We start from the raw sequence: 27,721 nt of genomic DNA on the forward strand, positions 1-27,721 counted from the left end.
TTTGTGAATGGTGTAAGTTGGTGGTCTAGTTTCATTTTTTTGCAGGTAGCTGTCCAATTTTCCCAACACCATTTGTTGAAGAGGCTGTCTTTACTCCAATGTATGCTCTTACCTCCTTTGTCAAATATCAGTTGTCCATAAAAGTGTGGGTTTATTTCTGGGTTCTCAGTTCTTTTCCATTGATCTATATGCCTGTTCTTATGCCAGTACCAGGCTGTTTTGAGTACAGTGGCCTTGTAGTATAAATTGATATCTAGAAGTATGATACCTCCCACTTTATTCTTTCTTTTCAAGATTGCTGAGGCTATTCATGTTCTCTTTTGGTTCCATATAAATTTTTGGAATATGTGTTCTATATCTTTGAAGTAAGTCATTGGTATTTTAATTGGTATTGCATTGAATTTATACATTGCTTTGGGTAATATAGACATTTTAATGTTGTTTATTCTTCCTAACCATGAGTACGGTATATGCTTCCACTTGTTTGTATCTTCCCTGATTTCTTTTATCAATGTTTTATAATTTTCCTAGTACAAGTCTTTAATCTCTCTGGTTAAATTTATTCCTAGGTACTTTATTTTTTTGGTTGCAATGGTGAAGGGGGTTGCTTCCTTAATTTCTCTTTCTGACAGTTCATTGTTTGTGTATAAAAATGCCTCTGATTTCTGAGTATTAATTTTATATTCTACCACCTTACTGAATTCATTTATTAGGTCCAGTAGTTTTCTGACTGAGACTTTAGGGTTTCCTATATACAATATCATATCATCTGCAAATAATGATAGTTTTACTTCTTCTTTTCCAATTTGGATGCCTTTTATTTCTTTTTCTTGTCTGATTGCTATGGCTAGGACTTCCAGAACTATGTTGAATAAGAGTGGTGAAAGGGGGCACCCCTGCCTTGTTTCTGATCTTAAGAGGATTGCTTTTAATTTTTTCCCAGTGAGTATGATGTTGGCTGTGGGTTTTTCATAGATGGCCTTTATCATGTTGAGGTATGTTTCCTGTATTCCCACTTTGCTGAGAGTTTTGATCATGAATGGATGCTGGATTTTATCAAATGCTTTTTCTGCATTTACTGAAATTATCATGTGGTTTTTCGCCTTCCTTTTGTTTATGTGATGAATCACATTGATTGATTTGCGAATATTGTATCAGCCTTGCCTCCCAAGAATAAATCCCATGTGATCATGGTGTATGATTTTTTTAATATATTGCTGGATCCGGTTTGCTAATATTTTGTTGAGGATTTTAGTATCTAAATTCATCAAAGATATTGGCCTGTAATTTTCCTTCTTTGTGTTGTCTTTGCCTGGTTTTAGAATCAGAATTATACTCGCCTCATAAAAGGAGCTTGGAAGTCTTCCTTCCTCTTGAATTTTTTGAAATAGCTTGAGAAGGATAGGAGTTAGGTCTTCTTTGAATATTTGGTAAAATTCACCTGTGAAGCCATCAGGCCCAGGACTTTTCTTTTTTGGGAGTTTTTTTGTTTGTTTGTTTTTTGTTTTTTTTTGTACTTTTCTGAAGCTGGAAACGGGGAGAGACAGTCAGACAGAATTCCGCATGCACCCGACCGGGATCCGCCTGACTGGGATCCACCCGGCACACTCACCAGGGGCGATGTTCTGCCCACCAGGGGGCGATGCTCTGCCCCTCCAGGGCGTAGCTCTGCCACGACCAGAGCCACTCTGGTGCCTGGGGCAGAGGCCAAGGAGCCATCCCCAGCGCCCGGGCCATCTTTGCTCCAATGGAGCCTTGGCTGCGGGAGGGGAAGAGAGAAGAGAGAGACAGAGAGGAAGGAGGGGGTGGGGGTGGAGAAGCAAATGGGTGCTTCTCCTATGTGCCCTGGCCGGGAATCGAACCTGGGTCCCCCGCACGCCAGGCCGACGCTCTACCGCTGAGCCAACCGACCAGGGCCTTGAGAGTTTTTTGATAACTGTTTCAATCTCATTTGTTGTATTTGGTCTGTTTAGGTTTTCTGATTCTTTCAGATTAATTTTTGGAAGATTATATGTTTCAAGGAATTTGTCCATTTCATCTAAATTGTGTAGTTTTTTTGGTGTACAGTTCTTCATAGTATTTTCTTACAATATTTTGTATTTCTGTTGTGTCAGTTGTTATTTCTCCACTCTCATTTCTAATTTTATTTATTTGAGTCCTCTCTCTTTTTTTCTTGGTGAGTCTGGTTAAAGGTTCATTGATCTTGTTTACCTTTTCAAGGAACCAGCTCCTGGTTTCATTGATCCTCTGTATTGTTTCTTTAGCCTCTATGTCATCAAATGCATTTTTTTTTGTATTTTTCTGAAGTTGGAAACGGGGAGAGACAGTCAGACAGACTCCCGCATGCGCCCGACCGGGATCCACCCGGCACGCCCACCAGGGGCGACGCTCTGCCCACCAGGGGCCGATGCTCTGCCCCTCCAGGGCATCGCTCTGCCGCGACCAGAGCCACTCTAGCGGCTGGGGCAGAGGCCAAGGAGCCATCCCCAGTGCCCAGGCCATCTTTGCTCCAATGGAGCCTTGGCTGCAGGAGGGGAAGAGAGAGACAGAGAGGAAGGAGGGGGGGGGGTGGAGAAGCAAATGGGCGCTTCTCCTGTGTGCCCTGGCTGGGAATCGAACCTGGGTCCCCCGCACGCCAGGCGGACGCTCTACCGCTGAGCCAACCGGCCAGGGCATCAAATGCATTTTTATACAACCACTGCCACATAGCTTCTTTGGAATTATTTCAGTTATCTACAACATGTGACTTTAGCAGACTTTGAATCTAAAATAAACATAAAATTTCAAATTATTAACTTTTAGATGAAAAGGGTAAGAAATGAAATCAATAGATGATAGGTAGGATTGTTCATTTCCAACAGCGCACTGTGTTGAAATGTTTCTTCTGATACAGCCGTTATAAATTAGAACCTTCAAAAAACAAAGGCAGAGCTCACTTCTGTTTTTTCATATTCTAATGACACATTGCATGTGAGGATGTATGCATTTTCTATTCTTTTTTTTCATATCAGGATGCCGTGCCCCATGGTCTAAAACAAGACCTCTGATTAAGCTGGTATCGGTTTCTGATTTGTGTTTCATCTCCATGATCTCAACCATAAAGAGGTCAATAGGTTCATCTTGTTTTTTAATGGCCAAAATGGGGTCAACTACAGCCTCTGTTAAGACATGAGCAAGTTCAGCATAAACTTTAGTATGCCGAGATGATCTGGCCACATCTATGAGTGTTTCCCTGTCCATTTCTTTGTTTATTTTGATTTGTTCCAAAAATTGAAGTGCCTTTTCCTTTGCAGCTTCAAATCCTTCTGTTATTATTCTAGGATGAAGACCTTCAGAAATGTAGAGATCTGCCTGTTTCAATAGTTCTCCAATGATTAGGACATTGGAAATGGTACCATCACCAGTTATGTCATCCTGGGCTGTTGCTACTTTGGCTATTAAGGAGGCTGTGGGGTGTTGAATTTGCATTTCATGAAGCAGCACATGGTTGTCTTTAGTGAGCTTGATATCTCCAGCATCAGAAACAAGCATCTTCATGGTGCCCTTAGGCCCCAAGTTGGTCCTCAGCACATCCTGCAGCCCCCGGGCCGCGCTGATATTGACCACCAACACTGCCTGGGCTCGGGCCACCTCGGCTTTGGGGTTCAGCGTTTTCACAGCTGCCATAGCTGAGCCAAGAGAAAAGAAAGACACAGCCACAAAGAACGCCCAAAGCCAGCTCGGCGTGGCCGTCAGGCGCTATCTGGGTCTTCTGGCTTTTTTTTTTAAAAGAGTACAGAAGAGAGGAAGAACCTAGTAAAAGCTGAAAGAAAATTCATTAAAAATAAAGTTAAAAAAATAATAGAACTGAAAAAGAAAGCCTGTGGTGACTCAGATAAAGGATTTGTTGTTATTAATCAAAAGGGAATTGACCCATTTTCCTTAGATGCTCTTGCAAAAGAAGGCATAGTAGTTCTGCACAGAGCTAAAAGGAGAAGTATGGAAAGGCTGACTCTTGCTTGTGGTAGGATAGCTCTAAATTCCTTTGATGATCTAAATCCTGATTGTTTGGGACATGCAGGACTTGTCTATGAGTATAAATTGGAAGAAGAGAAGTTCACCTTTATTGAAAAATGTAACAATCCTCGCTCTGTCACATTATTGATCAAAGGACCAAGTAAACACACACTCACTCAAATCAAAGATGCCGTAAGAGGTGGCTTGAGGGCTGTTAAAAATGCTATTGACGATGGCTGTGTAGTTCCAGGTGCTGGTGCAGTGGAAGTGGCAATGGTAGAAGCCCTGATGAAATACAAGCCCAGCATCAAGGGCAGGGCCCAACTTGGAGTTCAAGTGTTTGCTGATGCATGCTCATTATCCCCAAGGTTCTTGCTCAGAATTCTGGCTTTGATCTTCAGGAAACACTAGTTTAAGTTCAAGCAGAACATTCGGAATCAGTACAACTTGTGGTTTTTGTGGACTTGAACACAGGGGAGCCAATGGTAGCAGCAGAAGTAGGCGTCTGGGATAACTATTGTGTAAAGAAACAGCTTCTTCACTCCTGCACTGTGATTGCCACCAACATTCTTCTGGTCGATGAGATCATGCAAACTGGAATGTCTTCTCTAAAAGGTTGAATTGAAGCTTCCCTGGTTATTTTCTGAATCATGAAGACTCTACAGAATGATTTTAAGAATACAGCTATGGAACTTTTGTCCTAGCTTCAAATGATTTTCAAAGGAATTTTCTTTTCCCATATGAAAAAAGGAGAGAACACTGGCAGCTCCTCTTCAAGTTTCTGAGTCTGAAATGATAATTACAGTATTTTTAAAATTGCACTCTGTATACAATAAGCAGGCTGTTTTCACTCATTACACAGAATGTTTTATTTTCGCTTCTGTGATATAAAAATACATGTTAGAAAAGTATATGTTATCTACCTTATTAAATATTCCTTGGAAAACAAAGAAAAAAATTCCCCAAAACTCCCCCAAAACCAAAAAAAACCCCACCAAACCAACAACCCAAAAACAAAAACAAAGGCAGAACCAAAGTACAATAAAAGAAGCTTCTGCAGCTAAAACCTCCCAAAGCCCTAAGCCTCTGACAGAAGCAAGGTAAAGCATCTTTCCTAAAAATTAAGTGGGTTTCCAGTATTTTCATGCAGTTGAGCTTTTAGAGATAGATGCTCAAGACTTATTGTTGATGTATATACCATCTTGGCTCTGGTTGCATTGAGTATGCCTGAAGAGTTTAATATCCATCCAAGTCCAAAGTTGGAAGAACACAAAAATTGGTATGGTAAAAGGCAACAGCACACTATGGAAGCACAGGCTGGTTGTGCTAGTGCAGCCCAGTAGGAAGTTTTCTTCCACAGAGGCCGAGTAGAACAGTCCTGCTAAAGAGACCAATGGAATAAGGACAGTCATCATAGGAAGAGACAGAAACATTAACTCTCCCACTTTTTAAAAAAAATAATTTTTTTGTAAATAAAATCATTTTATTTATTTACTTTTGAGTTACTATAACCTATTCTTTTTAAAATTAATTTTAATGGGGTGACATTGATAAATCAGGGTACATATGTTCAGAGAAAACATCTCTAGGTTATTTTGACATTTGATTATGCTGCATTCCCATCACTCAAAGTCCAGTTGTCTTCTGTCACCTTCTTTTTTTTTTTTTTTTTTTTTGCATTTTTCCGAAGCTGGAAATGGGGAGGCAGTCAGACAGACTCCCACATGAGCCCGACCGGGATCCACCCGGCACACCCACCAGGGGGCGATGCTCTGCCCATCTGGGGTGTAGCTCTGTTGCATCCAGAGCCATTCTAGTGCCTGAGGCAGAGCCCACAGAGCCATCCTCAGCGCCCAGGCTATCTTTGCTCCAATGGAGCCTCGGCTGCGGAAGGGGAAGAGAGAGACAGAGAGGAAGGAGAGGGGGAGGGGTGGAGAAGCAAATGGGCCCTTCTCCTGTATGCCCTGGCCGGGAATCAAACCCGGGACTCCCGCACGCCAGGCCGACACTCTACCACTGAGCCAACCGGCCAGGGCCTCTGTCACCTTCTAACTGGTTTTCTTTGTGCCCCACCCCTCCCCCAACTCCCTCTCTCTCCTTCCCCCCACCCCGTAACCCCCACACTCTTGTCCATGTCTGAGTCTCATTTTTATGTCCCACCTATGTATGGAATCATATAGTTCTTAGTTTTTCTGATTTACTTATTTCGCTCAGTATAATGTTATCAAGGTCCATCCATGTTGTAAATGATCTGATTTCATCATTTCTTATGGCTGAGTAGTACTCCATAGTATATATGTACCAAAGCTTTTTATCCACTTGTCCACTGATGGACACTTGGGCTGTTTCCAGATCTTCGCTATTGTGAACAATGCTGCCATAAACATGGGGGTGCATTTCTTCTTTTCAAACAGTGCTATGGTGTTCTTGGGGTATATTCCTAAAAGTGGTATAGCTGGGTCAAAAGGCAGTTCGATTTTTAATTTCTTGAGGAATCTCCATATTGTTTTCCACAGTGACTGCACCAGTCTGCATTCCCACCAGCAGTGCATGAGAGTTTCCTTTTCTCCACACCCTCGCCAGCAATTATTCTGTGTTGTTTTGTTGATGAGCACCATTCTGACTGGTATGAGGTGATATCTCAATGTAGTTTTAATTTGCATTTCTCTAATGATTAGTGATGTGGAGCATTTATTCATATGCCTATTGGTCCTCTGTATGTCCTCTTTGGAGAAGTGTCTATTCATTTCTTTCACCCATTTTTTGATTGGATTGTTTGTCTTCCTGGTATTGAGTTTTACAAGTTCTTTATAAATTTTGGTTATTAACCCCTTATCAGATGTATTGTCAAATATATTCTTCCATTGTGTAGTTTGTCTTTTTATTCTGTTCTTATTGTCTTTAACTGCACAGAAGCTCTTTTAGTTTGATATAGTCCCATTTGTTTATCTTGTTTTTTATTTCACTTGCCCGTGGAGATAAATCAGCAAATATATTGCTCCAAGAGATGTCGGAGAGCTTACTGCCTATGTTTCTTCTAAGATGCTTATGGTTTTATGGCTTACATTGAAGTCTTTTATCTATTTTGAGTTTATAAAAATAATTTTTTATTTACAGTAATACTACTTCAGTTTTCGTTGACTTCGGTTATCGTCAGTTTTTGTGGATTTTTTCTGCAAAAAATTTGTCTTAGTTTTTGTCAGTTGCCTCGGATTTGGTTGGTGTGCTCACTGGACCTCACTGCTAATTTTATGAAAACAAAGGATGACCCACGCATTCTCCTGCTCAATGTGGCGTTGTTTCTCGTTGTGTGAGCACTCCGCATGTTTAGCTAAACAATTCCATTGCTTTTCAGTGTTTCTGTGCTTTTTTAATTGATTGCAAGTGCTAATTTAGTAATTGGATTTACATTGATTTATATGGAAATAATGCCTCGGTTTTTGTTGGTTTCAGATTTTGCTGATTGTTTTCAGACGAATTATCAAATAAAGAGGTATCACTGTATTCATTTTAGAGAGGGGGGAGAGAGAGAAGAGGGGAGGAGAAGGAAGCATCAACTCCCATATGTGCCTTGACCAGGCAAGCCCAGGGTTTCAAACCAGCAACCTCAGAGTTCCAGGTCAACGTTTTATCCACTGCGCCACCACAGATCAGGCGCCTCTTCCACTTAATACCTGCCACCCTGACATTTTAAAAGATAGATGATATTAAGAAAATTTAGCTATTGTTGTTCTTAATTATGATCTAGTGCTGCTCCATATCTTCTTGCTTTTTATTTTGATGTGCTATCCTAGCTGACTGTTTTCATATTAGAAATGCTATCAATAATTGGATAAACTATTCCCAATTCTTCATTAATCAATTCACTTGTTGATGTTTCACTTCTGAGCCTGTTTCTTGGAGAATGGGCACACCAAGAACTCCAGCAGCACTAAGGTAAAAGGCACAGGGTTGTTTCCTAGGGGGTCCTCTCACTCTTGTCAGTCCACGGCCATGACCTTGACAGGTGCAGGCAGCTGTGTGTCACCGACAGTGGACCATCGTGTGCATTCTCTCTGCACTACTGAGGCAAGCCTTCAGTATGCTGCACTTAAAATGGTCTGGCAGTCCGCACCTGATCCTCACCACCCTCCACCAGGCTCAGCTGCCAAGCCCAGCGCTCAAGCTGAACTCCCGTGCATCCAGCCTGGCCAACCAGTCCCCACCCCTCTTAAGTTGTGAATTTTTTTGTTGTTCTTTAAATTTCTTTCTAAAAATTTTATTCTTTTTAAAAATTATTGTAAATAGAATTTTGTTAATTTCTCTTTTGAATTGTTTCTTGCTAGTGTGGGTAAATACAATGTCTTTTTGTATAAAATTAATTTTTGGATATTGATCTTATGTCCTGTAAACTTGCTGAATTCACTTGTTCGTTTTAATAGTTTTATGGTGGATTCCTTAGGATTCTCTGTACTATATAAGATCATGTCATCTAGGAATAGAGACAGTTTCACTTCTTCCTTTCAAGTACAGCTGTCTTTTCTACTTTTTCTTGTCTAATTGAACTGAACAGAATGATGAATGGAAGTAGCAAGAATGGACATCTTATTTTGTTCCTGATTTCAGAAAGGAAGCAATGTTTTAATATTAAGTATGATGCTAGCTGTAAGCTTTTTCATACATGCCCTTTATTATGTTGAGAAATTCCCTTTATTCCTAGTTTATTGAGTGTTTTTATGATGAAAAGGTGTCAGATTTTGTCAGATTACTTTTTGTGTCTGCTGAGATAATCGTTTGCTTTTGTTTCTTAGTCTTGATATGCTATGGTATATTAAATTACTTGATTTTTGTATGCTAAGCCAAGTTGTATTCCTGGGATAAATCCACTAGTCACAGTGTATAATTCTTTTCTACGTTGTTGGATACAGTTTACTAGTACTTTGTTGAGGAATTTTGCATAAGAAATATATGCAGCTGTATTTTTCTTTTTCTGGTTTTATTATCAGAGTAAGACTGGCCTCATGTAATAAATTAGAAAGTGCTGTTTTTAATTCATAGATTTATTTAAGTCAAATAAAAATAATCTATTTGTTGTAGGCTCCTAAATCCTAAGTGTTTGAAATGAGACTTACACACAAAAGTGACATTCAATAGAGTCTGAAATCTGGTACACAACAGATCTCAGAAAAAGACTAGTAGAACTAAAACTAAACTAAGTCAAACTGAAACTAATTGAAAACTTAAAATAGAGACTCCACAAAGCTACTAAACTTTTCATGCAACAAAATTTCTGTAAATTTTATAAATAATATTGATAGAAACAAAATTTTGATAAATTGGTAATTTCAACAAGTTGGATTTTGGTGTTCAAAAGAAAATGTTTCTAAAGTTGATAAATTTGGAAATTTTGGTGAATTGACCTTTTGATAGCTTGATCATTGGGTGTAGTGTCTTCAGTAAATAGATTTTCAACCAACTGCCTCTTTTCTGGATGCAGATAAAGGTTCAGAGGAGAGGAAATTGAGATTATGCCTACAGTCACCCAACCCCTTTTTTATTTTTGTGAAGTGCTGATGGTAAGAGATGAAGATCCAAAGAGTTTAAGAAAAGTGGAGAGTTAGCAGGAGTCAGAGATGACAGGATTGAACAATCCAGGCTTACTGGGTTGTGTTCAGGGATCAGCTCTGTTGATTTCAGTTCCAGTGGTTATGCAATATTTTTTGTTCCTAAAAGCTCTCATTGATGAGGGCACAGGACTAGAGAAATCTGATGATTATTAAATGGGTGGAAGAGAAAGATATGGTGTTGAATAGGGGCTACCATGAAAATGGATCAAAGTATTGGATCATGACAATCAGGCTGGGTTGAAAGGAAGAAAGGCCTGGTACGCTCAGGGAGCAAAGTGAGTTCAAAGGCCTTGAGTTACAAGAGGATGCAAGTTTGATATGTGTGCACATAGATGAGAGATCCAGAGGTAAAGCAGATCTGATCATGAAAGGGTCAAACCTGGTAAACAGGGTGGGCTTAATGGATGGGGTTTCGGGAGGAGAGAAAAATAAAGAACTATGGGGCCAGAATCTTTGTGTGTGTGTGTGTGTGTGTGTGTGTGTATGTGTGTGTGTGTATGAGAGAGAGAGAGAGAGAGAGAGAGAGAGAGAGAGAGAGAGAGATGGACAGATAGAGACAGACAGGAAGGGAGAGAGATGAGAAACATCAATTCTTTGTTGTAGCACCTTAGTTGCTCACTGATTGCTTTCTCATATGTGCTGCCTTGACTGGGGAGGGGGCTACAGCAGACCAAGTGACCCCTTGCTCAAGCCAACAACCTTGGTTTCAAGCTGGTGAGCTGTGCTCAAACCAGATGAGCCCATGCTCAAGCTGGTGACCTCGGGGTTTTGAACCTCAGTCCTCTGCATCCCAGTCTGATGCTCTATCTACTGCATCACTGCCTGGTCAGGCTGGGGCCAGAATCTTGAATAGGGCATGCACTTGGATAGGGTAAGAAGGAGGTAGCATAATGGGATGCTACCTCTTAAGGGATAGTATAATGATTGGGATGGTAGCAGGTCTTGGGATGGTGAATGACTCTGGACCTTAGACTTCACTAAATGTGTGAGTGATCAGAAGCTGTCTTTTCCTACCTCCATCCCCAATCAGCCAGCATAAATCTTCAGGGCCAGGGTAGGGGAATGGGGTTGAGGGTGGGGACACTGATTCTCAGTGTTTATAACACTCTTCCAGAGAGGACTTTGACCTTCCTGTACTAGCTTCAACCTTTGCTAGTCCCATGTTGACTTCTCAGTTGTGCTTTGAACTAATGATATTTTGTCTGTCACTCCAGCCCTTCCTTTTAGGTCTCTGATTGACTGAATTCAATGATTCATTTTGTGACTATCTCCAAGCTATGTTTTCTTCAAAGACAGACAGGCTTGAACCGCAAACTTTCCAATTTAGTTCCTGTGGGTTGGGCCAGCGGGTGGTCTAGGCTTTAGCAGACAATGTCAAGTTCCAAAAGAGAAGGGCTTTACATAAAAATGTGGAGAAGCCATGGAAGCTACAATGGGGAATGAGAAAGCTCTCCCCTCTTCCCTTTTGCCCTCCACCTATGATTTTGGACTTTTACCTCCACCTGTAGTGTCTGTTTGCACCCCTAAGGACTGGCAGAAGTACTCATTATAAAATTGTCACAGTTTTTTTCTGATTTACTTATTTCACTCCGTATAATGTTATCAAGTTCCCATCATTTTGCTGTAAATGATCTGATGTCATCATTTCTTATGGCTGAGTAGTATTCCATAGTGTATATGTGCCACATCTTCTTTATCCAGTCTTCTATTGAAGGGTTTTTTGGTTGTTTCCATGTCTTGGCCACCATGAACTGTGCTGCACCAGGGGTGGGGGGAGGGAGAGAGTTAGGGGGAGGGGGAGGGGCACAGAGAACTAGATAGAGGGTGGCAGAGGACAATCTGACTTTGGGCGAGGGGTATGCAACATAATTTAATGACAAAATAACCTAGACATATTTTCTTTGAATATATGTACCCTGATTTATTAATGTAATCCCATTACCATTAATAAAAAATTATTTAAAAAAAATTCTCACAGTTTGTTCATTCTGCTATAATAAAATACCACAGACTGGACAGCTTAGAAACAACAAAATTTTATTTCTCATGGTTCTGGAAGCTGGGAAGTCCAAGATCAAGATGCCAGCATGGTCAAGTACTGGTGTGGGCACCTTCTTCATTCATAGACAGTGGCTTCTCATCATGTCCCAAGTAGTACATGGGACAAGGGATCTCTATGGGGTCTCTTTTATATGAACACTAATCCTGTTCATGAGGATTCCACCGAAAGTTCCCACCTCCTAACACCATCACATTGGACATTAGGATTTCATAATAGAAAAATTTGGAGATAGGGTAAAGACACATTCAAACCATAGCAAAAATGAATGCATTAGTCTTCAAAATTCACGCTTTCAATCTATTTTCCTCTCAAGGTGCTGCATATCTCTGCCCTGTCTTATTTTTTGTCACTTTACTTTTTGAGTTGTCTTTATGATTTCTGCTTTTGCCCCACTCAAGAGACTGCTCTGTCACAGGTCAACAGTGGACACGGTAATTCCCAAGTCCAGAGGCCAAAGATACTCAGATACTCAACCACTACTCTGGAGGCTGGCCAACATTAGGGGGTGACAATGCAAAAATTATCCGGTGTCTTCCCCCAAGAATTCACAACCTACAGAGGGAGATAGACACAAACAGATGTTTTTGATATCTTCTCCCCTTGGATTTTGAGACACCAGTGTTCTAATTGTACTTCTTTTTACCATCCTCAGATGGGTTCTCTTTATCTTGCCTTTTCATGTGGCTCAATCCTAGGCCTTTTTTTTCCCCCCTCTTATACTGTATTTTATGTTGGAAATCTGTTCTAGTCCAGTGGCCTCCATTTCCATGTATGTATGTGATTTGCTAGCTTACATATATGTAGTATCTGAGCTCACAAGACTGTTACATATATCATCTGTTCACAAAGTAGCTCTGGGCCTCACCTGTGGTGGCACAATGGATAAAGTGTTGATCTGGAACACTGAGGCTTGCCTGGTCAAGGCACAATTTGGAGTTGATGCTTCCTCCTCTTCCCCTCTTCTCTATCTCTCTATCCTCTCTAAAATGAATAAATAACATCTCTCTCTCTCTCTCTCTCTCTCTCTTTTAATTCAGTGAGAGCAGGGGAGGCAGAGACAGATTCCCACATACGCCTGGACCAGGATCCACCTGGCAAGCCCACTAGGGGGCAATGCTTTGCCCATCTGGGATGTCACTCTGCTGCTCAGCAACTGAGTTCTTGGTGCCTGAGATGGAGGCCATGGAACCATCTTCAGCACCTAGGGCCAACTTGCTCCAATTAAGCCATGGCTTCAGGAGAGGAACAGGGAGAGAGAGAGAGAGAGAGAGAGAGAGAGAGAGAGAGAGAGAGAGAGAAAGAGAGTGAAGCAAAAGGGGGAGGGGTGGAGAAGCAGATGGGTGCTTTCTCTTTTTGCCCTGTCTGGGAATCAAACCTGGGACATCCACACACCGGGCTGATGCTCTAACACTGAGCCAACTGGTCAGGGCAGTAAAATCTTAAAAAAAAAAAAAAAAAAAAGCTTGTTGCCTGGTCTGTGGTGGCCTAGTGGAGAGAGACTTAACCTAGAGCATTGAGGTTCTAGGTTCCAGGCCCCAGGTTTGCCCGGTCAAGGCACATATGAGAAGCAACTATGAGCTGATGCTTCCTGCTCCTCTGTCTCCCTTTCTCTTTCTATCTCCTCTCTAAAATCAATGAATAAAATATTTTAAGAAAACAAACAGCCTGGCCAGGTGGTGGCACATTGGATAGAGCATTGGACTGGGACACAGAGGACCAAGGTTCTAAACCCTGAAGTTGCTGGCTTGAGCGTGGGCTCATCCAGCTTGAGTGTGAGCTCACCAGCTTGAGTGCAGGGTCACTGGCTTGAGCATGGCATTATAGACATGACCCCATGGTCACTGGCTTGAGCCCAAGGTCTCTGGCTTGAGCAAGGAAGGGGTCACTCACTCTGCTGGAGTACCCCGGTCAAAGCACATATGAGAGAGCAGTCAATGGACAACTAAGGTGCTGCAACGAAGAAGTGATGATTCTCATCTCTCTCCCTTCCTGTCTCTCCCTGTCTCTCACAAAAACAAAACAAAACAAAAATCATAGGAAACAATTAAAATGCACAAGATAGCTCCTTAACATGAATTTTTTGTTTTCAACAAAGTTTATCACGGTAATGTCAGATCTGCTTATTCTATGCTCTTCTGTTAATGGAATGATTTTTTGTGAATGGAATTACTTTGCCCAAGCAGAAACCTGGTGTTACCATTTACTCTTAACTTCTTCCTCTACTTTATGTAATCACAGACAATGTCTGATTTATTCTATCTCTTATATTGCTGTCTGATCTGTCTTTTCTGTCCTCTGCCTCTGGTCTAGTCTAGTCTTCAATCACCCTTGAGTTCCTAAAGTAAGTTATTTGGTTTCTTTACTTCTTGTCTCTCATCTTCCAGTCTGATGCAAGAATGATCTTTATGAAATGTAAATCTGATCCCTTTTCTCTGCATTTAGAAATCCTTCAGTGGTTTCTTCTGGTCTTCAGGATAAAATTCAAGCACTTTATCATGTCTTACAGAGCCCTTTGTAACATGATCTTGCCTGGCTTTCCTGCTTCATTTCCTCCACTTCTTTTTCAAATACTAAATCCCAGCTGTACTAAATTACTCACTTGGAATTTCTCAACCACTACATACTGCTTCATAGTTCAGTGCATGTACACCTGCAGCTCTTGCTGCCTTCAATGCCCTCACAGCTGACTTCTCTCCTTCATGCTTGATGAATACCTGCTTTCTTGAAGATTTAGCCATAGCATTGTTTACTCTGAAGTTCTGCATTGACCTCCTCCTTTCTTAGTACTCCAGTAAGCCTTATGTGCACCATTTTCAAACTATACAAGTATTTCAAACTATACTTGTACTTGTTTACTGATTGACTGAATTTAATGATTCATTTTATGACTACCTCCAAGTTATGTTTTCCTCAAAGGCAGACAGGCTTGAACCGCAAACTTTCCAATTTAGTTCTTTGTTTTCTATGTTGTATTTGTTTATGATCTGTTCCTCCAGTTGGCCTGTTGGGTTCTTGAATAGTCATCCTTGTGTTTTCTACATTAGCACAGTGCTTTGGATAGAGAAAGAACATCCTTGCTGAATATATTTAATAATTTTTTTGAGTGCATCCTATGCACAAGGAAGACACTGCATTAGGTACTGTGATGAATTTTGCAGGTTCTCTTTCTTCTTAGAAGGCAATTTCCCAGTCTCCTTCATAGATTCTGTATTCTTCCCTCTAAGGTCTGACCTCAGCCTCCATTCCCTCTACATGTACACTCTGAGTCACGCCATCATTTCCTTAACTATAATTGCTGACAACTCCCAAATCTGTTTCCACAGCAAAGAACTCTCTCCCAAATGCCAGATGCTCCCAGGCATCTCAAACTCAACACATATGAAACTGAACTATTTTTTCTGTCTTTTATCCTTCTGGGATAAAAAGATAACTGTATGAAAGTTTCTGAAAGAATTTTAAGGAAAAGCAATATGTCAGGACAATGGCAGTAAGTGTTCTGTGACATCCTCAGGAATAGCATTTATAGTATCATCTCCTTAAAGTAAACAGCAGTAAAGCATTAATGCTGTGCTTCCCATGCTGGGCTACATGGTGGTGCATCAAGGTACATGTGAAGCCACAGTGTAAATGAGGTTCATTCTTAGAGCATCAATTTTGATAGAAGTTGCTGTGTGTGTGTGTGTGTGAGTGTATGTGTGTGTGTGTAATGTACAATATTTAAGTTGTAAGAAGTAGCCTGGCTGGTTTGGTCAGTGGTAGAGCATCAGCCTGGGATGTGGATGTCCCAGGTTCAAGTGCCAGTCAGGAGAAGCGACCATTTGCTTCCTCACCTGTCCCCCTCTCCTTTCTCTCTCTTCCTCTCCTGCAGCCATGGCTTTAGTGGTTCAAGCAAGTTGGCCCCAGATGCTGAGGATGGCTCTGTGCAGCCTCCTCCCCGGAGGCTAAAAATAGCTAGGTTGCTGAGCAATGGCTCAAGATGGGCTGAGCATCACTGCCTGGTAAGGAATTTGCCCAGTGGATCCCTGTTGGTGTGCATGCGGGAGTCTGTCTCTCTGACTCCCCAACTTGCACTTAATAAAAACAAAACAAACTTGTAAGAATTGAAAACACTATTTTTATATTGTGGAAAATGCTGCAAAATGCAAGAAAAGTTTAAACTTCTTTTCTTAAATTATAGGCACATAGACCATTTGTATTATTAGGGAATCTCAAGTACAACTACCAAATTCACTTTCTAGAGTCAAAGACTTGAATTACTATATGCCCATGTTTTTAAAGGCATAGAGAAGAAAGCTCAAGGGTACAGACATTATCCAGTAGTGAACAATGGGAAATCAGTGTAGCAGGAAGTTCTTTTTCAGATGAAGTAAGAGGAAACTGGGGAAGGGAGGAGTTAGTGAGCTTTAAATAACAAGCCAGGCTGAAGATCCATGTTTAATGCACTGATTCAGTCAACAGACTAGTTTAGATGACTATTTTGTTCCATGTACTCTACTGGATGGCATGAGAATGAATTAGCTATGTGCCCTAACCTTAAAGAGTTCACTATATAATGAAGGGTGCCAAATAATGTAATTGTGCCTTTGCTGCAATGAAGGATGTACAGCTGAAATTGGACCACTGGAAAAGTGCCTAACTTTCCCTGGGAAATTCAGTGACTACTTCACAAAAGACACATTATTTCAGCTTTTGACCAAGACTTGGAAAATGTATAGGTATTTTATGCCTGTAGGTTGGTGAGACTTTAGGAAACTGAATATGAATTGTGTGGGAAATGATTAAGATACATGCTTCGACCCTTAACAGTTGTTATGAGCATTTAGGCCCCAGAGAGGAAGTTGGTTCTTTAGCATTGATATATTCAGCAGTGTTGCTCAGCACTGTCCTGTACACAGCACCACATTTATTGTTTTGTAAAGCTCAGACTGAGAGTTGAATGTCACTGACAACATATAGCTTATTCTTCATTTAATAAACATATATTGAGCACCTATTATGAATTAGGTCCTTTGGTAGGAATAGAGTTATCCAGAATAAGTCCCCCTTTTTGGCTTCAGGAACTCAGTTGAATGAAGAAATCAGTCAAGCAGGCAGGCATTTGTGGCACAGTATGATGACTGTGTGCTAGGTGTAAGCCCTGAGGACTGTAACTGCACACAGGAAGGGACCTAGCCCCATTTGGATGGAGTGTGAAGTGGAAGTTGGAGAATGCCTCAAAGAAGCAACTTTTGAACAGATGTTTGAACTAGGAGGTAAATTAAAACAGAACAAGCATAATAGAGGCAACATCATGCACATAGGTTTTCAAAAAATTAGTAGTTTCCTATGAAGAGTAGAAGCAGATAATGGTGGGAGATGAGACTGAGAGGTAGCTGAGACCCAGCCATAGGTCTTTGTGTCCTAATACAAGTCTGGATTTTATCCAAAAAGGAACAGTGAGTCACCGTAATTAATGGTGGTTGAGATGTGTGATTTTCAGAAAAGGGTATATATTATATAATCCATTAGTGAGCAGTGAATCAATTTAGTGAATTGGGACCTGTATTTTTAAAAAGCAAACTTGAAAGCCTTGGCCAGTTGGTTCAGTGGTAGAGAGTTGGCCTGGCATGTGGATGTCCTGGGTTTGGTTCCTGGTCAGGGCACACAGAAGTGACCATCTGCTTCTCCACCCTTCCCCCTTCTCTCTGTTCCCCTCCTGCAGCCATGGCTTGATTTGATTAGTTCCAGCCAGTTGGCCTTAGGTACTGAGGATGGCTTTGTGGCCTTCAAAAGGCACTTTAAACAACACACACACACACGCACGCACGCACGCACGCACGCACGCACGCATGCGCGCGCCCCTTGGTTGCTAAGCAATGGCCCCAGATAGACAGAGCATCGCCCCTTGGTGGGCTTCCTGGGTAGATCCCGATCAGGGTACACGCGGGAGTCTGTCTCTCAACCTCCCCTCCTCTCACTCAAAAAAAAAAAAAAAAAAAAAAAAAGGTAAACCAGAATAGTAGAAATATTAGTATGCATGTGTGTGAAGGTAAATGTTTTGTAATGCTTTTGTTTCAATTATATATGTGAATAGTGCACTCTGAGGTGAAATGTTTTCGATCTTTGGATCATAGTAAAAAAAAATTAAAGCTTCAACAGAAATTAATTTAGGCCTATCATTCACTGAACCATCAATAACAAGGGGACAGAAATACTGATTGCGTTAGAGTAATTTGGGATGGATGTTTGGGAACCAACTCACTGTAGGAAACTATAATACAATGTGGAAAATTCAGTGGGTTATAAAAATATTATAGTGTACCTGGGTTCACAAAGTAATGAACTTAAGTGTGTGGGTGGTCAGAGGAGCCGCCCAGGACATGCTACATTTGTGTACAAGATAGGTAGGTAAAAGGGGGAGAAGGGTTTTCTGGGTGGTAGAAACTGCATTAACCAATGGTGGTACGGGGAGCTGTGCATAGGGAAACAGTCAAAATACAGACTTTGTTTCTGGAGCATTAAAGTAGAGGGAAGGGGAAATAGCTGGAACTGAGGGGTCATGATAAGGAACCTGGATTCTTTTTCTATTGAGATGAGCCACTGAAGATTATCAAGCAGAGAAACAAGGTATCAGACTCTATCACTGTCTACAATGTGGAGGAAGTTAGTAGGCTGTGCCAGTAATCCAGGATAGATCTCTTAAGATTCTTATGAGAGATGACTGCAGATTTCAGGAGCATTGTAGACATAAATGCAACATGACTTGTTAATTAGACTGTTGATGCGTGTAAGGAAACAGTCCCTAGCTTTTGCAGTTGTTTCCTCTGGATATTGGGCTTATACTGTGTCATTGATCTGTTGAGGCTAGAATTCATTATTTTTTGAAGGGAGTGGGCATAACTCAATCTTGAAGTAAAATACTGGAGCCCAAGGACCTCTCAAAGTAGAAGTCCAATGCATCTGGGCACCTCTCTTGGGGGCCTAAGATTTGTTAAAGAGGTGCCTAGATAGACTTGAGGGCATATTCCAACTGGGATGAATAGTTATGTTATAGGTCAGTTTAGTAAAACAGTGTTATTTCCCTTATATTGTCCCTGAGCCTTTAGTAAATGTTTTAGGATTCATATACTCTTATTGGGCCAAATATTAAAGGGGATGAAGTATCTCTTGAGGCCACAGTGGCATGGATAGTGGGGCATTAGATTGTGAGCTCCTTGAAGGTAGACATTGTTTTTTCTTATCTCTGTATCCCTTGTATCTAGCCCAGGGTCTCACATATGGCAAGCACCTGATAAAGACTGTATCCCTAGTGCCTAAACTGATGCTGGGTAGTAGCAGATGCTTAATAAGCACTTGGGGAACTGCTGAAAACTCCAAGAGGGGATATATTTCTGGGATTAAGAGGAAAATCAATGTCAGCCACAGTCCACCTATTAACAATAATACACTGTTCACAAAAATTAGGGGATCAGGGAGCATGCAGATAGTCCAGTACTTCCAGCCTTTTGTAATTTTCACCAATGAAATAAAAGTTGGCTTTACATCTCATTTGCATAATCTAATAACTTTCTTTGACTTTTTTGCTTTTCTGATGTTCTTGTTTAATAAAAAAAAATCAAATGCTGGTTTTATCGCTTCATATTAATTTTGAATTATCCCCTAATTTTTGTGAGCAGTAGACTTAAAGACGTGGTTTAATATTAAGAAAAGTGCTTTCTGTAGGAGTCAGGGATGGAACCAAGCTATCTAACTGAGGTGAATATTCATGCCAAAAAGACAGGAAGGGGATGAATTTTGGGGTAGAAGCATTCAGTTGTAGGTTTATTTAATAAAAGCTTTGAGTGCCTAGTATGTCATTCAAAAGTCAGAAAGTTTTCTGGTAATAAGGTGTGGACAAATTGGAGTAGAGAGAGAGATGCAGAACCCTGTTGAGAGCAGATGAGTGTCATATTAGAGCAGCTGCAATGAAATAAACCGGAATAGCTGCTACTGAAGCTACTGTTAGACCTGTGATCTCTTTGCCATCACCCTTACCATCTATCATCTCAGACAATGGATGGATCTATTGGGCCCATACACTCAAAAGGTCCAGCCCAAGATAAAATATCCTTCACACTATACTGGGGATATGGGAACTATCACATCCTATTAAGCGCTTAGGCAAGGATGACAGCACCAAGTCTTCCCATTTCTACCACCCTAGTCAAACCTTTAAGCCCTGAGGGATGGGCAGCCTGGCTGGGCCAAGTATGGCTTCATAGTACTTAGTAGATATAAAGGAGCTTCCTATTTCTCACATGCCCTGGCCATTCTGAAGCTGAATTTCCCTTTTCTGAGTTCCTAGAGAGGTCCAGATTGGACAATAAAAAATTTCCAGCCTGGCCAGGCGGTGGTGCAGTGGATAGAGCATTGGACTGGGATGCAGAGGATCCAGGTTCGAAACTCTAGAGCTCGCCAGCTTGAGCATGGGCTCATCTGGTGGTTTGAGCTTACCAGCTTGAACCCAAGGTCACTGGCTTAAGAAAGGGGTCACTCTGTTTGCTGTAACCTCCTGGTCAAGGCACATATGAAAAAGCAATCAATGAACAACTAAGGTGCCACAACAAAGAACTGATGCTTCTCATCCTTCTCCCTCCCTGCCTTCCCTGTCTGTCTGTCCCTATCTGTCTCTCTCTCTCTCTGGGGGGGGGGGGGGGGGGGATCCAGGATATTCCTGGCTGGTTTAACTTCCTAATCCTCCCACTTCAACCTTCTCCTTCACTCTACTCTCCCCTCCTGCCCACTCCCACCCCCAGAGAAAGCAGTTTTTCCTGGAATCCAATATCCTCTGCTGAATGCTTGTACCTCCTAGGCCAGGATGGTAGTACCTATGAGTTCTCTTCTGACACTCATTCAGGGCCTGAGGGGAGCACATGAGGGCAATAGGTGATCCTGCCTAGAAACAGAGGAATGGTGTCGTATTCCATAAAGGTTCTCAGGGTTCCAAATCAGATGCTATGGAAGATTCACTTCTAGATGTTCACTCTCCAACCCATCAAGAAGTAATTTTTCTCTAATAAATCCCAGGGGCTCAGTCTTTATGCTAGATGTTGTAACTCAATCACTTTTGGGGGCCAGTTTGGAATTACATGGTACATGCCTCATATAAAACAAAGGAAAACAAAACTGTGCTAACTAAATAAAACACAGATTTAAGAGCCAGAAACATATGACGTAAAATTACTATCCCATAAAGACCAAGCATTTGGATACTTTTCATTCTCAGAAATCCCATGGGAAGAAAATAAAAAATCAGTTTACATATATTCACATAAGGATTTTATCTATCATGCAAGGAGAAGGTTATCTGGTTTCCCAGCAGGTTCTGGGTTCCATTAAAATCATCCATTTCACAACTCTAGCTCCAGTTCTTCTTAGAGATTAAGAATCCAAAGGCCTATGATCATGGGCACTGATGAGGGAGGGCTACACACCCTTTGGCTCCAGTTAAATCCCTGATGTTAGAGGTGTGTTGGAGCTGTGGATGCTTGCTTCCTGGTCCTGCCGCAGTCCCAAAAGTAGCTGGTTTAGGAGTGTAAGGTTGCTGTCTCTGTGAGGCAGGGGCAGGGGTGGGAGGCAGTTCCCTTTATACTCGATCACTGCCATCTTGGCCCGATCCTGCTGATTCCGATTTGGGATCTGCAGCATTCTTGTGTAGCCCCCATTCTGACCTTGGTACCGAGGGGCCAGTACTTGAAACAGCTTTGGGATCAAGTCTTTCTCCTAGAGGGGGAGAGTTATCCAGAAGAGAGCAGAGTCAGGCACCACTGCAGAGACATTTACCTTTCAGCACTCCCAAAGGTAGGAGGAACTCCAAATAAACCCACCTAGACCTCCCCCACCTCTAGTGTGGAGTCAGCTACACGCAGATGTGAAGATTCAGATTCATATTGAATTCAAACTACTTAAGGCACACCTTTCTAATTTAGTCCACATCATTTGTCCATACGTGAGTGCCTTAGCTTAATTCTGCCCAGCCCACCTTCCTCTAACTCCTCCCACTCAGGGAACAAAGCAGGAGATTTGGGTGGCAGACAGGATGCACTTACTGTGAGCCAGAAGTCAGCCATGCGCATGGCTCGCTCATTGGTGTCTCCCAGCTTCCCATAGTCGATGAGCTATGAGGACAGAACATCACTGATGCAACGGGTGCAAGAAATGAGGCGCTGATCTTGCTCCTCTAATGCTGGACTGCAGCCCATTCATTCCACTAGCCAAGCTCCTCTCAAACTCAGGCCACCACTAACCCCGCAGCCCTAACTGGCGTCCAGTTAAGGGGCCGGTGGACTGGGCTCAGCTCAAGAAACTGGAGGATTCAAACTTCGGGCTAACCAGGACGGTCCCCCTCCTTCCCTCCCCGGTTTCCAGCTGGACCCGCCGCTCAGGTCAGACTCGCGCAGTGGACCAGATCGTCCCGCCTCTCACCTTCTCCGCATAGCCCCTCATCTCGTCCACGCGCGCCCATGACGCCTCGATGCGTTCGTGTCGCACTAGTCCCGTAAGCAGGTTCCTCAACAGGTGGATGCGGGACTCGGGACCAAGGCCCATGCGGCGATATACGCGGCCATGGGAGATGGCAGTGGCGACGGAGAGGCGCATCTCCACAGCTTCAGCCCGCCACAGTGAGGCCGGAACTGAAAACTGAAAGAGCGTCTATGAGAAGAAACGTACTTGAGAGGACGCATGCGCCATAGCCAAGTGCGTGGTGGACGTGTTTGCGCATGAGCATCAGAGCCTGCCCCGTTGGCAACCTGGGGGAGGGCGGACAAGGGGTGTTGACGTCTTCCAGACGACGCTGCCGGGCGGGCCTCAGGCATCTCCAGCGTTTCCTGTCCGCTGGGGAACCGGACGCCCTCTAGTGAGCGTTTTGTTGTGTCTGGTAGAGCTTTGGGAAGCTCCGCCGCAGAGCCTGCTGGGAAAGTGAGTATCCGAGGAAAAGTCGCCTGGGGGCGGGAGGCGGGGCGCTCCTGTCAGCTGGAGACCCAGTCCAGTCCTAAACAGGGCAAGCCAATAGGGCAAGCACGCGTGTGTGATAACCCGAGGGCAGCATTTTTAAATTTATTTTTATTTTTTATAAAGAAAGAGAGAGGGATAGAAAGGGACAGACAGACAGGAACGGAGAGAGATGAGAAGCATCAATTATCAGTTTTTCTTTGCGACACCTTAGTTGTTCATTGATTGCTTTCTCATATGTGCCTTGACCGTGGGCCTTCAGCGGACTGAGTAACCCCTTGCTGGAGCCAGGGGTCTTGAGCCTAAGCTGGTGAGTTTTGCTCAAACCAGATGAGCCAAGCTGGAACCTGGGTCTTCCGCATCCCAGTCCGATGCTCTATCCACTGTGCCACCACCTGGTCAGGTCCGAGGGCAGCATTTTTGATAAAATTATTTTCAGTAGTAATGGTGAAATGAAAGCAATAACAATAACAATGATGTTCAGTTGAGAAATGCAGATAGTGAAAAATTTCTTTTGTTGAAGTAAGTACATAAAATCATCCCTGTTAAAGAAAAAAACAGCACTCAAAGGAAAAGTAACGCAGATGAGGGGAGAGAAACTCAGACCTGTATGAGGGTTTGAGATGACTGGGAGGTGAAATTCTCTTGGAGCTTAGTTGTAAGCGACACACTTCAACCTATTATGCAATACACCTAGAAATTTGTTCACACTGTAGATATACAAAGAAAACTAAAATTAACATGGAAAACAGGTCTTCTAAGGTCGACAAACCTCAGGAACACCAGTCCCACCCCTGCCCTGTTTATACTTCTGCAGGTTAACTTGCAAGAATCTACTGAAATGGTGGCCTGACCTGTGGTGACCCGGTGGATAAAGCATCCACCTGGAACTCCGAGGTTGCTGGTTTAAAACCCTGGGCTTGCCTGGTCAAGGCACATATGGGAGTTGATGCTTCCTGTCCCCCCCCCCCCAATGAATAAATAAAAAAACATTTACTGAAATGGAAAATTTTAACTCAAAATGATATCAGCTTAAATTGGCCAAAGGAGGGAGCTTTTGTTACCCCCAAATTGACTTTTCTACCGTGCTCAATTAGAAAATGCCAGTTCTAAACTTCAATAGAATGAAAGAGAAGCAAATATGGATTGGAAATGTGAAGCTTCTAGCAGAACCACAGATCAATTATTAAAAAATATTTTAGAGACTGTCTCTGAACTAATGAAGGTATCTGAAGGTAATGAACACTAGCTAACACTCTGGTTCCTCCGCTTCCACAGCTCCTCCACTATGTTTTCTATCTGAGCTTCCTTGTCGGGATTTGCCCTCCCCATCCCTTCTTCCTTCCCTTTCTGTGTCTTCTATATGTCCTCCACTACTCCTCCCTACTGACCTAGGGGAAAATAAGAGGAATTCAGACAAGAATAACTCTGGATTTCTAGCAGCTCGCTTTGGATAAAAGCTGGTTTCAGGCAGAGGGGAACCAGAAATTTTATATGTTTCTTGGACTAGAACAGAATTTAAGACTCTACCTGAAAGATTTCTTCATTTTTTTCTGGGACCCTAATGGGTTCACAATGGAATTTAACTGTTAGAACATGTGATTTTGGCTATTCTGACCTATTCCAACCAATATATTTACTGGTTTCTGGAAGCAAAGCAATAGAATTACTAAATAGGGTTTATTGGGAAACTCTTGTAGAGGAGTCTTTCATTTTTAGAAATCCAGGTCACCTTTAGATTATTATAGGAAACTAAAATGGGATTTAGTAACAGAAAAGAAATTGAAGCAAGTTTATGGTTGCTCCAAGAACTGAGGGGACATTTCCCTTTCTCCTTACTAATAGCTTAGGAGAAAGCTACTACTCAAAAGGGAGAAATTATAATACTAAGGCTCCCTTACTAAGTACTTGGGGCTATTTTATCTGTTCTTAACTATATCCAACTAAGTCTCCTTCTTCTTCAGAGTAAAACTTCTGTGCAAATGGTAGGGATATGTAATTAATCAATGACTTTTCAACTAGTTAATGTTAAGGGGCAATATATATTTTGCTAATCAAATATGCCCCAGTTAACCTGATAGGATGAGGTTGGAGGTTGACTAAAATCACCAATGACCAATGATTTAATCAATATGTTTCCATAAAACCCCTAAAGAGCGGGTTTTGAAGAGTTTCTGGGTTGTTGAACACATTGAGGTATTGGGAGGTTTAGCATGCTCAGAGAGGGCGTGGATCGATTTCTATAGCACTTCCTACATATGTTGAGCTAAGAATCTTTTCCATTTGGCTTTTCTTGAATTATATCCTTTTATAAACCAGTAATATTACAGTAAAGCACTTTTGTGTTGTTCTAACAAATTATCAAACTCGAGAAGATAATGGGAACTTCCTATATATAGCTGGTTGGTTAGAAGTACAGGTGACAACTTGGGACTTGCAATTGACTTCTGAAGTAGGGGATTGAGCCCTTAACCTATATGGTTGCACTAACTGTAGATAGTGTTAGAATTAAATTGTGGGACACCAGTTGATGTGTGCAGAGTATTGGAGAGTTGCTTGGTGTAGAAAACCCACATATTTGGTGTCAGAAGTGTTATAAGTAGAGAAACAAGCTTTTTCCTTTACTCTGAATGACTGCATCTTATTCTGCTGAAGCCTCCATGAAGTGATGTCCTGGGAGCCAGTACAGGGAGCTCAGCAAGTGTTCAGTCAGGGATTTAGTGGTGATGGTAGAGGGAATTGTTAGCTGGACCTCAAGCCAACTTTTAGTTCTATCCATAGAATCATGAAGGTCTTGAAGTAAAGGAACTGGCTCTTGATATTTTTTCCTCTCAGTTCAGGCTCTTGAAACCTCTCTGGGTCCAAAGATCTGGGAAGGACTGGACAGAGATAGAATCTGTATGTGGTATCAGATGGAGCTGCAATCATATTAGGTTCAGTTAAAATGAATTTTCCACAATTAGAAGTATCACTTGAATATTGAATATAACAATGAAATATATCTCAAACGACAACAAGAAATCTTTTAAGCGGTTGAATGTAAGAATAAATTTCTAACTGAAGTTGAGTTGGTCCAGGGTTGTAGAGGGACATGGAGTTTGGATAGAAATCAGCAAAACTTTGTATGGTGGTTTTTCTCTGGAAATGATGACTAGCTGTTTCCAACTTTGCTTAAGTTTTTCATGTGATGTTCTTTCCCTTCCTTGCTTCATTTCCTGGTATTATTAGTGAGAGAAGCTGCCTGCTGTTGAGATTATCAGGTCTTTCAAGGTCAGGGAAAAACTCTCACTCTTGTATCCCATCCCTTTTCCTTCTCTTTTACCTTTAAACTAGTGCTGTGCTTTTTTTCTCCTAGAGTCGGTCACTGCAAGTTTGTTTTTAAAAAAATTGATTTATTTTCTCATATGTGTGTTTCTTGTTTTATTCACTTTACTTAGAGTAATTGTTTATCCTCTCCCTTAGGAGGAAAGAGCAAGGATACAGATTTTCCCCTAGAGTCTCCAAAAGGAAGGCAGCTCTGAGAATAATTTGCGTTTAGCATGATAAGATTAAATTTAGATTTTACATAATCAGAAATGTAAGATAATTAATCTCTTGTTTTAAACCATTAATACTGTGGTAATTTATTGCAGCAGCAATGGGAAACTAAGAGTGGATGTCTGATTCTTCACTATGATGAAGGAATTTTAGAAATAAACAAGGATGTGTCTGTGAGAATTCCAAACCAATATGATGTAATGTGACCAGACAGTTTACTTCCAGTCCCTCTCTCTAATCTGCAAACCTCCTTAAACTTTCCAGGCTAAAAGTTCTGGTGGTCAAGTGAAAAGAGCAGTCTTTGTAGCCATCAGACTGCAATGACACTGGGGATGAGGATGTGGATGAAGATGGCATGGTCAGGCTCTTTCTTAGTCCATGAGGGTCATTCATTTGTCAAGGGGGGGATTAGAATTCTTTATAAAGGAAATGTATAAAAAAACACACCAAATATTTTCTTTGGTATCTAATATAGATTAGGCCATGTTTCAGGTTGAGGTTTTAGTCACAGAAATGTAGCACATCATAGTCAGGTAGAGGAAACCTGACTATGGGGTTTAACTTTTTCAAAGATACCCTGAATTTAATGAACTGTGAATGCTCAGTTGAAACCCAGTGGGCTGCGATAGGCCTATTATAGCAGAGTGAGTTGATTCAGCCATCAAGTAGTATGGACTGCTGAGCCAAATTTGGGATGGAGCACTTGGCAGTAAACTCAGGGGTTCTGCAGGCAGTGAAATCCTTGGACTAGGATCTGCAATTTAGGAACATTGTTTCTGCCAAAAGTCTAGATCCCAAGTTACCATATTTTTTGCTCCATAAGATGCACTTCTTTCCCCCCAAAAGTGGAGGGGAAAATGCCCGTGTGTCTTATGGAGTGAAAAATATGGTATTTTATTAAATATTTTAACACACTATATTCAGAATATTTTTTTTCTTATTTTTCTCCTTAAAACCCTAGGTGTGTCTTATGGTCAGGTGAGTCTTATGGAGCGAAAAATACGATAACTAGTCAATTCAGCAGTGGTATCCTTCAGAATGTTGACAGATAGGTGCATGAAGGAGAATGTTCCAAGACTAGCAGGTGGCAGCCACCACATCAGAAAAGACCCTTCTCAATGTCAGGAGACTGCAGGAGCACACTTTTCCCACAGTGGTTTGGGAGCGAGGCAAGGGAAGGAGAGGCTCTCTGAGTGATCCAGCATTATTTTTTTCTAACAGAGAACAAACACTTCCTAAAAATGTATTTAAATTGTCAGATTGGATTAAGTTTAAACTAAATTGAGGCTTTACTTTTTTTCTCCTGTTAACCAGTGGTTGGCATTTGGGAGGGATATGAGATTCTAGACTAAAACACACCTTCTGAATATAGTGTGTCCTTCTGCAAGGTCATTTAGATTTCTTCTTGGATAAGGTTTTCAGAAGAGGAAAGAGAAGATCAGAGAAGTATATACTAATTTACCTGCCTTCTTCTTTTTTCTTTTTTCCATCCCTGTTTCCTTGTCTGTCTTTGAGTTTTGACAGTTGAGAGGGAATTTAAATTTGTATT

General features: G+C 41.7%; 2 protein-coding genes and 1 pseudogene across 2 annotated transcripts; 1 reads left to right on the top strand and 2 right to left on the bottom strand.

The window, feature by feature from the left end:
• Positions 1 to 3,747: 3,747 nt before the first annotated feature.
• LOC136319637 (T-complex protein 1 subunit zeta pseudogene) lies at positions 3,748 to 4,827 on the top strand (annotated as a pseudogene).
• A 341-nt stretch (positions 4,828 to 5,168) lies between these two features.
• LOC136319638 (phosphatidylinositol N-acetylglucosaminyltransferase subunit Y-like) lies at positions 5,169 to 5,429 on the bottom strand. Its single transcript, XM_066252797.1, has one exon. It carries the CDS (start codon positions 5,427 to 5,429, stop codon positions 5,169 to 5,171), a length of 261 nt encoding a protein of 86 aa, XP_066108894.1.
• Positions 5,430 to 20,877: 15,448 nt separating this feature from the next.
• MRPL17 (mitochondrial ribosomal protein L17) lies at positions 20,878 to 22,395 on the bottom strand. The gene is made up of 3 exons (XM_066250852.1): positions 22,108 to 22,395; positions 21,732 to 21,800; positions 20,878 to 21,405 (listed from the first exon to the last, which is right to left on the bottom strand). Exons 1-3 carry the CDS (start codon positions 22,279 to 22,281, stop codon positions 21,130 to 21,132), a joined length of 519 nt encoding a protein of 172 aa, XP_066106949.1. The 5' UTR covers positions 22,282 to 22,395; the 3' UTR covers positions 20,878 to 21,129.
• Between the last annotated feature and the right edge of the window lie 5,326 nt (positions 22,396 to 27,721).

Source organism: Saccopteryx bilineata, chromosome 1 (genome assembly GCF_036850765.1).
Source record: "Saccopteryx bilineata isolate mSacBil1 chromosome 1, mSacBil1_pri_phased_curated, whole genome shotgun sequence".
NCBI classification, from domain to species: Eukaryota; Metazoa; Chordata; class Mammalia; order Chiroptera; family Emballonuridae; genus Saccopteryx; species Saccopteryx bilineata.

Coding starts and splice junctions, on each gene's coding strand:
- MRPL17 (XM_066250852.1), bottom strand. CDS start 22,281: ATGCGCCTCTCCGTCGCCACTGCCATCTCCCATGGCCGCGTATATCGC. Junction 21,801..22,107: donor TGAGGGGCTATGCGGAGAAG/GTGAGAGGCGGG, acceptor CTGTCCTCATAG/CTCATCGACTATGGGAAGCT. Junction 21,406..21,731: donor TGGCTGACTTCTGGCTCACA/GTAAGTGCATCC, acceptor CTCCCCCTCTAG/GAGAAAGACTTGATCCCAAA.
- LOC136319638 (XM_066252797.1), bottom strand. CDS start 5,429: ATGTTTCTGTCTCTTCCTATGATGACTGTCCTTATTCCATTGGTCTCT.